We start from the raw sequence: 18,718 nt of genomic DNA, 5'->3' as shown, positions 1-18,718 counted from the left end.
AATTATTACAACTTTAAAGTAACTATTTTAGATCTGAATATATTGCAAAATGTAATATGTTTCTATGATATCAGAGCTGTATTTTTAGCATAATTACTCAAGTCTACAGTCACATGATCCTTCAGAAATCATTCTAATATGCTGATTAGCTGCACAAGAAACATCAATGTCGAAGATGTTGCGTTTTAATATTTTTGTGAAACTGATACTCTACGATTCAAAAGTTTTGGGTAAAATGCATTTAAAAAAAAGAGAAATTAGTACTTACATGTAGTAAGCATGCCTGCTTGATCAAAAGTGACTGTAAAGACTGTTGTAATATTTCAAAACATTAATATTTTAAATAAATGCATCAAAGAATCTTGAAACATATCAAGATTGAAAACTACTGTACACACACTTGCTTGGGATTTTAAGTAAGACTTATGTAAGAGTAATACTTTATTTTAGTCTTAACTAACTAACTAGCATGCATATTACTAGAATATTAGCCATTTATTAGTAGTAATTAAGCAGATATTAATACCTCATTCTACACGACCTTATTCTACATCCTTAATTCTACCCGAAAACCTAAATTTAACCACTACTTTACTTATTATTAATAAGAAGCACATTAGGAATTTACTGAAGGAAAAGTCATAGTTAATACTGAATAAGTGCTCCTTATTCTAAAATGTAAAATGTAAGTTAACCAAAACTTTCCTAACACACATTAACCTGCTTAACATTAATAAACAATATCTGACTCTCCATACAACTTGAAATTGTATCATCATTGAACCTAAAAGTTATTTCGGTGTAACGGCTTTAGAGATAATTACGCCAAGCATTCTCATCATCCACCAAAATGTAACAAGACAACACTAATATACAAAAATATTCAGACAAATTAGAAAGTTTATTATAAAGTCTATTAATAACCCTATGATGATAACACTAGAGCCCAGCCATTATCATTTAAAAGGCATCAAAGAGATGCTTCAGAAACCTGTACAGTTCCAGCCGCTTGGGAAAAAACACTTTAAAGCTGATGTTCATGCCAGTAGAATGAACTGAAATCCCTAAAGAAGACGAAAGTAACAGAATTGGTTTATCTACATGCAGAAGGTAAAGTGCAAACAACACAGCCTGACAGAAGTGTCATGACGTTAGAGGAGGTAATCTGGTTTTTGGTGAGCTGATCACAGAATGTACACCAAATACTGATCCAGTAACTACACAAATCTAAGTCACACCCTACTAGATCGTTACAATGGACTATAGCATACTGAAAAAGGATAAAATGATTTGCCCTTCATAAAAGCCCACCATATTATATAAAACACTATGATCTGTCTTTTATTGTAACAGTTATTAATATAAAACTGGTTATAGTTTTAAATAAACACTTGAAAGAATAAAAATGGCGATTAGGTTTAAAGGTTATCTTTCTAGGTAGCTCTAACGATCTACACTATCTAGAAATGTTCAGTGATTATAATTATTTCCTAATAAGACCAAACGCTGCAATGCAGCTTAATATTAGTGGTTTATTCCAGTGTAATAAATCCAAATGCCTTTGGTTTAACACATTTTCAGTTCATAGTCAAGAAAAAGTGGTTTAGTCCATCCGGATTCATTTCGGAAAATGATGATATGGTTATCGTCGGATGCTGCCTGGCCTGGAACTGTGGACAGATATTAGACGTGAGGAATTAGATATGTAACCATTATAACAAGAATTACACAATAGATCGTTGGTTGTGTATAATATATGTGACCCTGGACCATAAAACCAGTCGAAATAGAGATTTATACATCATCTGAATAAATGAGCTTTCCATTGATGTCTGATTTGTTATGAGGACAATATTTGGCAGAGATGCAACTATTTGAAAATCTGGAATCTGAGGGTGCAAAAATATCTAAATATTGAGAAAATCACCTTTAAAGTTGTCCAGATGAAGTTCTTAGCAATGCATATTACTAACCAAAAAGTAAGTTTTGGTGCATCTACGGTAGGAGATTTACAAAATATCTTCATGGAACATGATCTTTACTTAAAGGGATAGTTCACCCCAAAATCATGATTATGTTCTTAATAATTCACCGTCATTTCGTTCCAAACCAGTAAGACCTCCATTTATCTTCAGAACAGAGTTTAAGATATTTTAGATTTAGTCCGAGAGCTTTCTGAACGAGTCATTATCTGGCTCGGCTCGGTGTTCATCTTCAGTTCTCTCTTCACAGCAGTTCAGTCAGTGTACTGTTTGAGTACATGAATTACTCCGGGATATTGGTTTGTTTGAACTCAGAGGAAGTGTCAGCGACATTAAAAAAGAAGTTCACAGCTTAAGTCATTTGTGGATTAATGCATATTGGAGACGCGAACAGTTTAAAACGATTCAGTTCGATTTGGTGAACTGGTTCAAAAAGATCCGGTTACATTAGGGGTGTAACGGTACGCAAAAAATCACGGTTCGGTACGTACCTCGGTTTTAAAGTCACGGTTTGGTTCATTTTCGGTACAGTAAGGGAAAGAAATGCAAACCTTAAACTGCAGGTTGTTTATTACTATAAACTTTTTTAACAATTTGTTTACACTTTTTAAAAATACTTTTTAATAAAATATATATAAAATAAAAAAAGAATAAGAAATAAAATACTGCTGCAAAGTTCTCCACTAAATAAAATACTCTCAGTCTCAAAAACCAATATCATATAATAAAATATAAATAAATAACTATGATTACAGTGCAGCATTACCAATCCCAGCTTGTAGGCCTGCTCTTATTTAAAAAAAAAATATATATATAACTTTTCCAAAGTGTAAAGAGCAGCATCAACAGTTTCAGTTTTCAGACCTGCTCAGATTTCGTTATTGTGTTGGACCGATCGGAATTAAGAGCAAAGGTCTGTTTAAATGCCGACGGGAGCTGCGTTTGAATTACAATCGTTTTTTTCCTAGTTGTAGTGATGTTCACATTCGCGTGATGCCTTTTGAAAACATTAGGCCGGTGACACACTGGCATATTGCACCTGTCAAACATAGTCTATTTTGCCATCAATACTGTTGACGGTGTCTTTTATCAGTAGGCTTTATATTTATGCTCAACATGAAATATAGATATTGTTGTCGTGAAGACAAGATCCTGGTTTGTCGGCGGCCTCCCTCTATGTCACCAACAGGAGCAGCAGCGTGCCAGCGCCGCGTCAGGCACGATTCTGATGTGTAAAGACACAGAAAATGCGAAGCAGCCATCTCGCAACTGACACGCAGCAGAAACGCCATGCAGCCAGTGTGTCACCGGCCTTAGAATCAGCTGCAGGGCGGGATTACCAATGAACGCGGAGACTTCTGCCACTTAATATGTTCGTGTGGAAACACAAAAATGTACCTATGTTCCGCACACAAAATATTGCATTCGGTCATTCGGTACACACGTGCACCGTACCGAAAGCCCGTACCGAACGGTCCGGTACGAATACATGTACCGTTACATCGAATGATTAGTTCGTGAACCGGATATGACAAACTGCTTTGATTTGAACTCTCTCTCACAACAGACACGGAAGAGAAGACAATGCTGAATAAAGTCGTAGTTTTTGCTATTTTTGGACCAAAATGTATTTTCGATTCTTCAAAATATTCTAACTGACCCTCTGATGTCACATGGACTACTTTGATGATGTTTTTCTTTCCTTTCTGGACATGGACAGTATACCGTACATACATTTTCAATGGAGGGACTGAGAGCTCTCGGACTAAATCTAAAATATCTTAAACTGTGTTCCAAAGATGAACCGAGGTCTTACTGGTTTGGAACGACATGAGGGTGAGTTATTAATGACATAATTTTCATTTTTGGGTGAACCAACCCTTTAACATCCTAATTAGAGGTGCTCCGATCACGATCGGCCGATAGTTAATGCGCATCGGCCGATCGTGATTGGAGCACCCCTAATCCTAATGATTTTTGGCATGAAATAAAAATCTGTAATTTTGACACATACAGTGTATTTTTGGCTATTGCTACAAATGTACCCCAGTGACTTAAGACTGATTTTGTTCTCCAGGGTCACATATTTAAAAACAGGCAGCAACATTCATCAGTTTTTTGAACTTTTACTCTCTCTCAGTCCATCCAAGATGCAGAGGAGTTTGTTTCTTCATCAGATTTGTAGTAGTGTAGCTTTCAATTACTTGCTCACCAATGGATGTTCTGCAGTGAATGGGTGCCGTCAGAATGGGAATCCAAACAGTTTATTAAAATCATCACAAGTAGTTTACACCACTCCAGTCCATCAGTTAATGTCTTAAGATTTAAACTTCAAAAAATACAAATCCTCTATCCATAATATTGCTTTCTCCAGTCAAAAAGTACCTCTTCTGGATCAAGAGAGAAATCGGCACTGATCAAGAACTGTTTACAGTCCAAAATAGTTCTAAACAAATATGTTGGTAGATTTTGGTGGAAAAGAACAACAATGGATGGACATCCTCCACTACTTGTGATGATTTTAATCAGCTGTTTGGTCTCTCACTCTGACGGCACCCATTCACTGCAGAGGATCCATAGGTGAGGGAGTGACATAAAGCTACACTTCTCCAAATCAAGAATCAAACTCATCTGCATCTTGGGTGGCCTGAGGATGAGCAAAGTCTCAGTAAATTAGATTTTTTTTTTTCTTTAGCATTTAGAAACAGATAACTGTGAAGAAACTTCAAATTGTTGGTCATATGCAACTAAATGACATAATAATAAACTGAAAAAGACTTCAGGTATATAATAATTGAAAAGGTGTGTGTGTACCCAGGATACGGCGGAGGTGGGGCATCATGTGGTCCATTGATGGCGATGGCTTGTTCATAAGAAGGTAAACCGTGAGCATCTGGGCTGGCATCGGTGTCTGTGTGAGGAATAGGGTGCAGAGAGACCTCCTCCAGTCTCCGGATGATCACCGAGGCATTGCTTCGGTTGGATCGACGTCGGAATGAACTTAATTTAAAAAGCAAAAACATTGCAATCAGTCTCTACAGATAATGACAAACTCTTAGCATAATTCTCAACACAGAGAATGTGTTATTGTAAAGCCTTACCCTCGGAAGCCATAGTCTTTATTCCTCCCCTGGCAGAAGTACCAGATCAGGAGGCCAACTATAACAATAAAGACTCCAGCTGTGATGATGCCCACCAGCAGTGCCGTCACATCAACTTTTGATTGGGATTCACCCTGATCTACAAATACAGATGGACATAGCTATCAAAAATCTAATAATAAAATGCATATTTTATTTGATGACATTATTATTTGTTTATATATGACAGTGCTTTGTGCATGAGTTCTTTGAAATAATGGAAGTTATTACATACACGACTGGTCAAAAGGATCCTGTGACGCTGAAGACTGGAGTAATGTAAATTTAGCTTAGCATTACATGAATAAGTTACAAAATATAAAGTCGTTTTATATAATGTTTCACAATATACCTATTCTTACTGTATTTTTGATTAAATAAATGCAATCTTGGTTTAAGCTTCAGAGTCTTCTTTTTAGAAACATTCAAATAATCTTAATAATTCCAAACATTTTACTGGCAGCGTACATGTGAAGGATTGCACATATACGGAAAGCAATGAAGAATGAATGTGAATGAAATGAAAGTGGTTTAAAAAGAAGTGGAACTTTAGTGAACTGGGAAAATTAAAATAACATGCAAAGAACTCTGGATGAACGGGTTTCTTTCAGAACAGATAAACACTTGACTGAGAAGATGAAAAGATTTCAGTGTTTCGTTTTTTGCAATTTCTGTTAAGGGGTGTATGCATGACAAAAACTCACCCTTTTTATATTTCTTCCAAAAGTCATCCTGTCAAATCAAAAATTTAATGCAAATTAAAAATCATGTCCGGTATGAAAATAACAAATGGGTGTTTGTTAATGTGAAGGGAGTGTGTCACTCCAAACACACTCTGGCATCACGTTTTAATCATCATCTTTATTTGTACTGCCTAAAAATGAGCTGTCTGCCCAAATCCAACCCATGGGCACGTACACATGACAATGTCGTTTAACTAGGAGTGCTTGTCACAGCATGTGTAATGAATAAAATTAATTAGCCAAGAATAACAATAGTGGGATTACTCAGCTGTATCAGGGATATTCTCAAAGACTTCCCGAGCCTCCTCGTAACTGCACACCTCCTCGTAGCACTCTCGTTCTAGATTACCTGGGGTCAGGATCTCAAAGTCGAAGCGGTTCAACAACAGGCGACGTCCTAAAAATGTGTTGGCCTCCTGGTCCACAACAAACACTACACAGGACCAATAAATGTGTCAAATAAAACACAGTGTCATGCAATAATCAAAAGTAATATTACATATATTGAAACCGACTTTGATAGAGATATAAAGTTAATCTGAACTTATGCAGAAAAATATACTGAAATGAAGTTATGGATATCATTATCGTCACTTTATAATAGGCTTAGTCTCATAAACCTAAACATATCATATCTTATCCTATCTTAGATCATGCTAGGATTTTAATTAGAGTATATGCGATCATTATTTTGTTGAAAAACTAAATGGTAATGTTTAAAAGCATTGCACACCTTTACGGTCTTGATCTGGTGTTTGTAGGGTTTTTCTAACACACACACAGTGTCCACATAAAGTGAAGTGACACAACAGGAGGACAAATATCAGCATTTCTGGTCAACTGCAGGGAAAAAAAGACAAAAATCGGGACTTATTACTACAAAGCTTTTTTTTTTTTAAATTATAATAAAAACACTGGTTACTATAGTTTACAAATATTGACTGGTTTTGCAGCGATAATCATAGTTTAACCATGGCATTTGAAGTAAAACTGTGGTTATACAAACTTATTCAATATGCACAAAAAAAAAAAAAAAAAAAAAAAAAAAAAAGTTTACTACAGTTTTACTATAATAAAACAACATGGTTAATTTTCGTAAGGGAAACACACACACCCATATTGTGTTAGTTCAGAAGCTGAAATTCCAGTTGGATCTGAATATGAAAAAGGCCTCAGCTTTAATGGTCGAAATCGAAAGAATGTGAAGGAAGCTATACAAGTAACTACTTACCTTTCAGCGTTAGTTTATATTTCCAGAGAATAACGCAAGCGTTCGACTTTAATACATTTCCAATGAGCACCTGAAGACATTCATGGTTTGGACGAAATGTAACTCGTTGTGTTTCAGGAAATTAACGTTACAGTTTCCGTTTACAACACACGAACACACACACAGAAAAGGACAAAAAAAAAAAAAAAAAAGGCTGAACTGGGAAACACCTGCTCAGACCTGAATAATCAATCGAGAACAAATCCCGAGTTCACCGACACATACTATGGCGAAGGATTAGCTCATGAATATTTATTACGTTACATGACGTTCGCGCAGAACGCCTACTGGCTCAGACGTTGTCAGCGAATTCTCAAAATTTTCACATTTATGTAACTGAAAAAAAAAAACACGTCACTGTATGTTCTCATAACACGTCAAAGAATATTATCATTCGTATGATTCTTAATTTATTCCCACAAGAAACTGCATGGTTGCTTTCACATATACTCTATTACAGAGGTAAATGAGGTTTACTTTAACATTTCACATCTATCCTGTCAGTGCTAAACAAGCTCACATTCGTGATGTTTGTCATTTTTGTAATGCTGAAGTTTTGATTTTAATTTTATTTTCTTGATTTTCTTTATTTTAATTTTCATCTTTATTTGACCCTCTAACTTTAGCTCTATTTTTTTTTCTATTCTATCTGTTTTCTTTTTATTTATTATATTATTTAAAAGCCCTTGCTACGTGTACTGTGTTAACTGTTAAGCTAACTGAGACTGGTTATAGCTCTTGTGTATCATTGCACTTTTGTTGTTTGTGATTGCTTCCATTGCTCTCATTTGTAAGTCACTTTGGATAAAAGCGAATGTTTAATGACCAAATCTAAATGTAAATGCAATTTTTATTTTAACTTTAGTAAATATGTTTCCACCACTATGAAGACATCATTAGCCTATATTTTATAAAAGCAGAAGAGACAAGGATCTCCGGCACATTAACCTTTTAGTTTGTTAACCAAATTTCATATTTGCAATTAAGGAACAATACAATTATAAATATATATTCTTTTGTGTTCTGCGGAAGAAAGAAATTCATACAGGATTGGAATAGCTTGAGTCTGAGTAAATAATTTTCTTTTCTTTTTTTCTTATCCTTTTATTTCTTATATTGGTTTTTTATTGTTTCTTTTTTTACCCAGCCACAGGTGGATGTCACTTTCAGGAACCACTAGATGGCAATGAAAACTTGCTGTCCACAGCAAATGAGCAAATGTTTAATTTAATTTTCATAATCATGTGAATCAAAACATTCTCTAAAACGAAATGGAAATAGCAACACAAAATATATATATATATAAAAAATGTAATAAGCAACAATTTATCCATTAATCATTTCCTGAAAACAACTTTTGACCAACTTTTAAATGATTGTTTTTTAATGTATTTTTGGTTTTCATTTTAATTTGACGTTTTACTAATTTTGTCAATTTGAGTTATTTGTAGTTATTTTAGTTTAGTTAGGCTATGTTATTATTTTTCAACTAGCTCAATTACATAAATAAATATGTACGTATGTATGTATGCATTTATTTACAGTCAACACCAGTAGAGTACACCACTAGCACAAAAATAAAAAACTTATGTACACTGAGAAAAATAACAATTTCCAGTCTTCAGACATTTAAAATTCAGACTGTAAACTGGAGACTAAAGCACTGTCTCTGACCCTTGAGGAGTCCAGTGTATGATTACAGACTGCATGCTTGTAATTAACCTCAGTTATTTCTGGTCCAGACAATTCCCAAGAGCATTGTTAAATGTACAGAAGCACGTCTTTAACTATATATATAAAAAAAACATCTACCAGAACCACATGTATGTTCATGTCATCTATGAAACATTAACGAGGCTCTCAATGCATTACCATGCAGCTGATAAGATTACTTTATGCTCCATGGAGACCGCAAAAAATAATTACATTTGTATAAAAATCTTGAACATATCAAACAGCACAGACAAACCTCATCACTTTATAACCTGATTGCCTCATATCTATGCTTTCTGGGGAAAGCAACTCCTCCTCTGCCTCACCCAGATGATCTCCAGCCAGGAAAAGTCCCCAGTTTAACAGCAGTGATGTATTTTTGCTCCTCCTGGAGACTGGTGCTAATTGAACAGTAATAGACTGCATTATTTCAGCAGGGGTCTGGACTCTGTTGCAGCAGCATACTATGGCAAGCTGTTTTAACATTTAATCCGAAACCTACTAGTATCTATTTTAAAGCTATCCAACTTCACTTTCTGTCTAACTACTGTTCTATCAATTACAGACAAAATCAACAAAATGAATCTCTTGAATAAATGATTCAGTGACAAATACATTTTTTAACAGTCACTTGTCTTCACATACTGGAGAAACGATGTAATCGACAAAATCAAACATTATTTGAAGTGCCAGTTAGTTTCAAAAGGCGATTTGCTCTATTTTGATCGCAACCATAGACGTCAATGTTTATATCTGACTTTCATCCCAGTATTTCTGTGATAATATGAATGAGTGATAGATATAATATTGTGTAGTTGAAGAGACTCTTTGTGAAGCTATCTATCTATCAGATTTTAATGTTCCAGTATGACTTCTTCAATGCTAGTGGCTAAAAATGAGTGGGCTTACTAGTAGCATGAGAATAGATTCTATACATTTTAAGAAATAAATCAGGGTGACCATAAATTCACTTTTTTCCAAGACATTTCCTCTTTTTGGACTTATAAAATGCAAATTCCAAATCACTCAAAATGTTCTTCACCTCTCCTTACTCTCCACCCATGAACAGTCAAAGTTGACTCCAGCAGTTAGTGTTGGATGCAGGGTTGTCAAGCCTGCTTTTTTTCCCCATGGAAAATGGCTACTTATACACTGTTGTCATTGATAACCCCCCTTGCCCTCCCATTTCCATCAACTTACTGTTGCATTTACCCTTTTGAACTACAATAACAATACTTTTTGTTGGTCATAATAAACGACTAGGAACAATAATTTTTAACAAAAAGCGCACAGAACAGAAGTGCGTTACACTTTACTGTGTGGGTGTTCAATAACAGGTGCGTCTCTTCTTCAGTAAAAGAAAACAGTATAAAACATATGCAAAGTGCTGACTGACACTGATCAATGGCAGGTGCGGTGTTCTCTGATTGACTCGGGTACACACAATGTTAAACAGACCCGGGACACGACTGACCATTTAAAACACCCAAACCCATACTGGTCCCAGGCGGGGTCCCAGGTGATTTTTTCCAAGTAAGACATGTTCCTGGATCCATATCTTTTGTTGCTCCTGGATCAACATTAATGTCCAAAAATTCAGACTTAACCCAATCCCTACCCCTAAACCTAACCGTCCCCATAATTTATTCCTAAAATCAGTGGGAAATGATATCTGATTAACAAGAGTATAGAGGCACCCAACCCTGACCTAAAATAAGCCTAAAACTGAAATTTGCTGAAAAGTTATCCCTTGATTCTGATTGGTTGATTGGAATGTTGTTCCAAGATCAACAAGGATGTCTGCATCCTATTGTGTTTATGATCAATATGCATAACAGTAACTGTAAAATATATATTTTAGGTATGGAACCTCCCTCAAATCCCCCTCCTCGTTTGCATCCTGCTACCACTGTCTTTTTTGACAGTGGTCATCCTAATTAAATGTTAAAACGGCTTGCCATAAGCGGCCCGCTGCACTGCACTGCACTGAACGCATCAGTCCACACCGGACCTTGCAGTGAACTGATACAAGAGTCACATTCCTGTCTTTATCTGCTGTAAGACCAGACGACGGTGAACTCGTCAGAACCCCGCTCTGCTCTGGATGAATAATGACGGATAACTGGGGTCTGCTGCTGGAAATGCGATAATTTCTCTACAGTGGGAATTACCTCCTGCTATGTTACTGAATTCATGTTTCAGATCGTCGGAAGTATGCCAAGTTTACAAACGCGCGCGGAGGAAAAGATTTATTCTGTTTATTTTGCGCTGAAATTAAGATATCGACTTTCATCAGCTTTGGCAGAGCATTTTAAGTTCAGCAGAAGACCACTCAGCTATTACCCAATTGCATGCAGGCTTTTTATTAAAAACAAACAGGTTATCACATACAAAGTTATGGAATATGAACAGAGAGCCCCCCCAAAAAGCAAACTTTAGAAATATAGATATCAATGTGGAATTTATTTTAACGAAATATAGCACAAAGCAAAGTGTTCTGGAAGAGGAAGTTTATAATCTTTGATCAAATACGGAGGTATATAATAATAATAATGAAATATATATATATATATATATATATATATATATATATATATATATTTGTGGACACATTAATGTTCTTATATTTTCGTTTTAAAAAAAAATATTTGAAGTGGAAATATAAAATTTGACCATGGGATATAATGGCCCCAAAACAACCCCCTTAATGTTATTATTTTATTTTAATACTTTTAATTGTAACTAATGGTGTTCTTCAAAATTTAGATGTTTCAGTGCATACTCTTCATGATTAATTTAAACCTATGGGCTAAATGAATTAAATTATTTAATTTGAGTGCTACTATTGTCACATAACTTCAGGTAAAATATGGGCAGCTTTCAGATGAAGCTTCTTTGTTCATCTTCAGTTTTTCAATAATTGAAGCAAATTGCAAAAATATCTAAATTAAAATAGCTGATTTAGGATTTTACATTAATGGCATTTAATATATATATATATATATATATATATATATATATAATTTATTTTGCAATAATTTAGAATAACTTTTTTTTTTTGTAATGACAAACATGATAACTACACCTGTGTGAACTTAAGGAGAACAGAACTGACAACATACTTCATACATCCTCTAATGCAATGAAATTAATTTTTAAGTGTGTCTTAAGAGCCTAAGTGCTTTTTGGGGCCACCGTATAACCAGAGAGATAAGAAACATTAGCTACGACTTCTCTCAGAGCAGAAATATGATTCACCCCCGTATCAGATCTTGATAAAGCGGGGTCATGAAATCGGACACGGTAGACAGAAAAAATGAAGACATAACTGGTAAATCTCACACAACACATCGTTTGGGCATGAACTGTTCACCTTGGATAGTGAGCGCAAACAGAGAGAGGAAGGAAGAGGGAAAGTTTGCATTTCATTGAAACATTTCTCACATAATTAATCTCGACCTTAAAGTGTTCAGCATCAAAATCAACATTCTGAAAATGTGTTGAATTTGACTAGCATGTTTTGGAACTATTATCATGTCTAAAAAGGGTTTTAAAAAAATGTCTTATCCTCTCATTTCCAGAGTTCATCTTTGACTTGCTAAATAAAGACGTGTAGTTGAATTTAGTATTCGGTCTCTCTCTTACTCACTTCCAGTTTCTGCAGGCCATTCCCTTCATTCACATCTCCTCAGCCTTTGACACTCAATTATGAAGGTATTCTACCTCAATTTAGTAAGTCAACCCTGTTATTTTGTCAACTTCTGGACTTGCTGCTGTGTCCAAACCCTGTTATTTGCACAAATTATATTTGCTAAGTATGCAAATTTGGATGCTGCCAATGTGTCTTCCTGCTGTTTAAGTCAGTGGTCACTGCATTTACATTACTCATACTTAAAACAATGACTAGAACAAATGCAAATCATGAGGCTTATTGGAGAGGTGATATTACATCATGTGATAAGATGTTTTTAAATAATGACCATCTGCCTGTCTATTATCCTTTATACAGCACTGAGAGAGAAGCAGAAACATGGTCTTCATGGGTGTTTTATTGGATGTGTATTGAAACAGCAGCAGCAGTCTCAGGCAGAAGGAGAGAGCGTCTGAAGGCTGCTCTTCACAGAAGCCAGATTCTGTTTCCAGGAGCACAGTGTGTCATGCAGCTGCTGCCACTGCTGCTTGCCAAAGGTGCGGTGTGTGCTGTGGCTACAGGAAGAGAGTCAGAAACCGATCACGTCAGTCTGGGCTTCAGACACAACCATAAGCGTATTTGTATGTTTTTAAATTAGACTGAAACAGAAAAAAGAAAGGTAATGACTTACCTCACCACAACCTTCCGCTGTGTCTGGTCAATCTTGCAATAGACCATTTTGGTCCGAACAGCTAGAAATTCACATGAAGGCACACAGTAAGTATGTGTGGTTGTACAGAAACTGGGACGCAAAGCTTTTTTAACAGTCTATTGACATACACAGTTGAGCTTAGGATTTACTTTATTGTCCCAGTCAGAGGAATTTGTGTTGGACATAAATGACCACATGCAGACAGTGATGAAACAGTTACTCTTCAAATACACTGAGTTGAAATAGTCTGCAAAGGTAGAGCAGAGCCGTACCGTCAATGACGAAGGCCTCCACATCTTCAGCACCGATCTGCAGCTCCTGCTGCATGGTGTCGAACGAGATCTCCTTCATCTCCACTGCCATGCCCATGAACGTCAACAGCCTCATTTTAGCCATGTTCTGCTCATGAGACAAACCTGAACACACAACATGAAGCATTCACTATTTAATTTGATCTACAAAGCAACATTACACCACTGGACTGTGCTTTAAATAAGTAAAATGCTTCTAACACTAGCTTGCTTTATTTTTTTCTATTCTATGTTTTCTTTTTATTTATCATATAATAATAAACTTGCTATGTGTACTGCGTTAAGCTAACTGAGACTTGTTATTAGGGTGCAAAATTAATCACATTTCTAAATCGCAATGACCACAATTACATAATTGTTCAAAGTAGCAATTAATCGTTTAAAGTCCACTTATGTTATTCTGCATGCTTAAGATGTTTTTTATTTCTATATGTTATGTTGGGTTTTTCCCATTATTACTATTTTAGTTTTCTGCTTGTTTATTTTCATATTAAAATAAAGCATGCAGTTGCATCAAACAATGATATAAACATCAATGTAAACTGTGGTAATCATAAATAATAATAGCAATTACAATTTCAAGGGAATAATCGACAATTATGATTTTGTTATAATCGTGCAACCCCATTTGTAATGCGCTTGCACATCACTGCTCTTTTGTTAGTTTCGATTGTTTCTATTGTCTTCATTTGGAAGTCGCTTGGATAAAAGCATCTGCTAGATGACTAAATGTAAAAAAATATATGCATATTTTATTGGCAATGACTTCAGGCAATCAATAGTCATAATAATTATCAATAATGTTTTTTTCCTGGTTCAATTAGATAATTTGCAAAGACTTTAATGGGAAAAATATGCTGAAAAATTGGGATTGGAAAAACACTAGCTATGTTTCCATCCAAAGATCTGAATTAAACTTATTCAGGAAATGGGTTTCAATAATAATTTATGCACATTTTTTCTCATTGGATTATAAATCCTACTCAAATATGCACATAGGTTTTTTTATGTGCATTTTTAGAATTTATGCACATAACGCAGCTACTGTTACGCTCCATTAAGATGTTATTGGATGTAGGTCTAGAAGATGCTGACAGACTACAAATATTCACCGTTTCACCCTCTCAACAGAAAATCTGTTTACATTAATTATAAAATCATCACATGAGAAGGTGATTGAGCCGTTCTCTCCTGGGTTCAGAGGCTAGATCAACACTTGATCAGGACCGGTCTGAACTGGCTGTCGCTGCTCAATGGCAGGGAGGATCCTGCTCTAATTAACGTTTGCCTTTTAAAAGAGACAGAACTGCTGAGACTCAAATTCCAGCAGCCCAGTGACACCACAGACAACAAACACGTGAGTGAGCCTGTGCCGAACACACCACTGCACTTAAAAACAAATACAAGATGAGCAACATGCATAGAGGCCAGTTTTCAATATGGAGCAACACTCATCATTGCTAATGCACAGTAGTCTAAAAAGTTAGTTAAACTAGATTAACCACAGTACAAAACAAATCAATTTTTCTTTTATGCAAATGAAAAAGAAAATAACAAAATTAAATTATATGAAGAAATGTAAGAAAATATATAATGTGACCCTGGACCACGAAACCAGTCATAAGGGTCAGTATGATGTAAATTGAGATTTATACATTTACATAGATCTATACATCACATGAAACCTGAAAACCTGAAAACAATCATTACTTAATATCCTAATGATTCTTGGCATAAAAGAAAAATCAATAATTTTGACCAATACAATGTATTGTTGGCTACTGCTCCAAAGATTCCCCAGAGGCTTTCGACTGGTAATAAATAATGTATCATGTTGTTTGGTGTTTGAACACCATGCTAGCATCCTTGGCTATTTGAAATGGTATAAAAGTGGCATTTAAAAACCTGTAAAAGGTTTTTTGCAGTTTGAGATAGACACTCTAAAATGAATTTGGGGTCCATAGTTAAATATCTCTTCAAAAGTGTTTGCCGAGTAATAGAAGTTCCTTAGAGAATTTAACCAGCACAATAATAAAACATAAGACATACTGGACTCAATCGCATAGAGGTAGAGCAACATTTCAGTACAGTGTGTGTACTTTGTGTTTTTGTTTATTAGAGTGCCATGGTCAAGACGTTCAGACTGTACTCACCGAGAGACTCAATGAAGTCTTTGTTGCTCTGGTAAAATTTCACATATGCAGCAAGCTTTGCACTGACAAAGATGGTCAGGAGCTGGAAGGAGAAAGAGGCGTTTTATTCAAAGAGTTTCTGAAAACCATTCAAAGGCTGTATTCATAAAAAAAAAAAAAAAAAACATTTTCTTACATCGTGGATGAGTTCTCCCTCCAGGAAACGCACTGGTTTCAAAGCCAGGAGGTGGTCAAAGAGATAGGTGCTTGGGTCTTTCAGGGCACGGACGATGCACCTGGGAGAGCAGAGGTGTAAATGACTAACAAAGACAAAAGGAGATCTGACAGAGACCTGAGGAGAGAAGGTCATACCTGTGTGCATCCATTCGGGCTTGTGAAGCGTTGTCCTCTGTGTAACTGCCCAGTAACTCCACCATCACTTTAGCTGCAGCTTCACTGAAAGACACAAGAGTGCAATGTCAAATAAAGAACAACCCCAAGCTGCCTGGACACAGCTGACCTGAAATCAAACGAGCCGAAACCTCTTCTTGCAGTCGACCAGCGCGTCATACACCAGACGGAGCAGAGTGTGTTTCTTCTCTGTATCCAGATTCCAGTCTGTGATCCACTTGCGCACCTGCACAGAACACAAAAACCCAATCACTCAGGGAATATCCTTTCCTAATTACATTAATACGAAGAGAAACATTTGAGGGTTGAAACTAATGTTGGCTATAAAGTTTAATCTCACAAAGAAATGTTCAGATCACAAGAATATAGAAAGAGATCAGATATAGAGCCGGGACTTGGTTCTGTGCATTAGTTGTTGATTAGATGTTCAGATGTGGGCGTGGCACTCAAGAGGAAGATAAACATGCATTTAAGTAAATGCAACATATGCAAAGATAAGGTGTTTACAATGATCTAGGACACGCATTTGGAAAAAGTCTACTTAAGAAAATTAAACCTAGGTTTTATTGATGCAACAAAAAACATTTCCACCCCAAATTCTCATTACTGTAGCCTCATTTACTCATCTTTACGGTAATAGTCACAGCAATCAGGACACTTTTTTTAAATCACTAACAAATGCAGTTTACAGATGCGTTTAATACACTGTAAAGATTTTTTACATTACAGTAGGCTACTAACTGGAGAAAGGGGGCTTAATTTTCACTTCGTTTTAATTATGAGATGAAATATGAGCTGGACATTTCAAGACTCTTTCAAATATCTTGTGATGCATTTAAAAAGCAGGGCAGGAAATACTATGTTATTTCTGACATGATGTCCATACCTGGTCCAGCTCTGTAGGGATGAATGCAATGGCATTGCAGGTGGCAGCCACTTTAATCAGACTGCAGTACACGGTGTGCCTCACTGTTGTGTTCTCGTCCATACCGTGGAACAGATTGCTCAAGCTAGAAACAAAGAGTTTAATTAAAACAAATGAACAAGGTCAGAACAGACCCGAAAGAGAAGAATGCTGAATAAAGTCATAATTTTTGGCCCAAAGTGTACTTTTTATGCTTCAACAAATTCTAACTGACCCTCTGATGTCACATGGACTACTTTGATGATGTTTTTCTTACCTTTCTGGACATGGACAGTATACCGTACATACATTTTCAATGGAGGGACTGAGAGCTCTCGGACTAAATCTAAAATATCTTAAACTGTGTTCCGAAGATTAACAGAAGTCTTACAGGGTTGGAACGATATGAGGGTGAGTTATTAATGACAATTTAATTTTTGGGTGAACTATCCCTTTAATTTCAACAATACGAGTGAAAGCACTCACAGCTGCATCCTGAGCGAGGGCCGCTCTCCCTCACGAAACTTCACCAGCTTCTCACACAAACTCTCGATGAGAGCCTCCTGCTTCTCCGTCTCCAGAATCAGCAGCAGAGAGACGATGCTGTTCATCACGCTCTCCACATCTGCAGAGAACACCAGAGCGCTGGAAATGTTCTTGTAATGCTTAGCATGTAACACATAGTTAGTAAATCTCTAACTTCAGTTCTGTCATACCTTTGTCATCGTCTTTGAGGCACACATCACAGGCTTCGATGATCTGCGCCAGATCCACGTGCAGACCTCCTTCTGAGTTCTCCTCCGAGATCTCCGCTCCTTTAGACTTCAGATAGGCCCGGAGCTCTGACGCCTGCAAGTGAATCAATACACAGCTCTTACAGTGATAAAGTCATAACCCCACCATTCCGCATCACCAAAAAAACGCCCGAGCTCTTCAGACAGGTTACACTCGGTGTGGTATTAACTTAGAGGGTTGTGACACGTCTGTTGTCAATAACAAAAGCAGATACGTGACTACTGATACATAATATCCTGTTGATATTGAAGTGTTCCAACTACAATGCAACAAAAACCTCAAAAACAAGTCAAATAATACGTATGAACAAACATTAACCGCTAAATGTGTTATTCCTGTACCAATACGTTGTACTGAGATCAGCTAAAGGCTAACATAAGTTAGCATCTACAAAGCGTGCTTCCGCGAAAATGCTTTTTCTTTGTTTAAATACGTGTGTAATAACGAAATAAAGGCTCATGAACTATTCAAACCTACCTGATCCTCCTCCGTTACATCGATAAACGCCGGGACACTCATATTATTTAATATTTTAAGAGCAGAGATAAATATCCACGCTCGCAGCCTCGGTTCACGGCCGGAAGAGGATCTGTAAACTAGCCGGCGCTGCTGACGTACTTCCCTTAAAGGGACAGCGCTACTTTTCTGTTCATTTGCGCGCTTTAGTGAGTTTGATATAATAAACATTTAAACTTAACAATAAGCGTATACAGCAGATGTTTTTACAACTCTTCTTCTAGAAACAGAACTAGTACTATATTGCCCTTGCAGTACAAAATGCAGATCTGAATATAACTGTTCAGTGTTCACCCAAAACTGACGGCTAGCTTTCTTTTACTGTCTATGGGCTAGCTGTATTTACTGACCTCCAAGACTTATGAATATGTTGTTGTTGTTTTCAGTGAAAAAAAAGAGACCCCAGATTCTCATCACTGTAACCCAAAATTTTTTATGTAATTTCTTATTTTACTTAG

General features: G+C 36.2%; 2 protein-coding genes across 2 annotated transcripts; both read right to left on the bottom strand.

The window, feature by feature from the left end:
• Nucleotides 1-882: 882 nt before the first annotated feature.
• LOC127976953 (transmembrane gamma-carboxyglutamic acid protein 4) lies at nt 883-7,296 on the bottom strand. The gene is made up of 7 exons (XM_052581545.1): nt 7,097-7,296; nt 6,599-6,705; nt 6,135-6,298; nt 5,827-5,854; nt 5,084-5,222; nt 4,797-4,982; nt 883-1,670 (listed from the first exon to the last, which is right to left on the bottom strand). Exons 2-7 carry the CDS (start codon nt 6,693-6,695, stop codon nt 1,643-1,645), a joined length of 642 nt encoding a protein of 213 aa, XP_052437505.1. The 5' UTR covers nt 6,696-6,705; nt 7,097-7,296; the 3' UTR covers nt 883-1,642.
• A 5,581-nt stretch (nt 7,297-12,877) lies between these two features.
• eif3m (eukaryotic translation initiation factor 3, subunit M) lies at nt 12,878-18,400 on the bottom strand. The gene is made up of 11 exons (XM_052582741.1): nt 18,222-18,400; nt 17,666-17,798; nt 17,436-17,574; nt 16,932-17,055; nt 16,177-16,271; nt 16,007-16,090; nt 15,831-15,930; nt 15,656-15,737; nt 13,464-13,607; nt 13,171-13,231; nt 12,878-13,054 (listed from the first exon to the last, which is right to left on the bottom strand). The coding sequence occupies exons 1-11, from the start codon at nt 18,261-18,263 to the stop codon at nt 12,931-12,933; spliced, it is 1,128 nt and encodes a 375-aa protein (XP_052438701.1). The 5' UTR covers nt 18,264-18,400; the 3' UTR covers nt 12,878-12,930.
• Between the last annotated feature and the right edge of the window lie 318 nt (nt 18,401-18,718).

Source organism: Carassius gibelio, chromosome B18 (genome assembly GCF_023724105.1).
Source record: "Carassius gibelio isolate Cgi1373 ecotype wild population from Czech Republic chromosome B18, carGib1.2-hapl.c, whole genome shotgun sequence".
NCBI lineage: Eukaryota > Metazoa > Chordata > Actinopteri > Cypriniformes > Cyprinidae > Carassius > Carassius gibelio.
The sequence above is the reverse complement of the archived record's forward strand: the minus strand, read 5'-3'. Positions and strand labels throughout refer to the sequence as shown.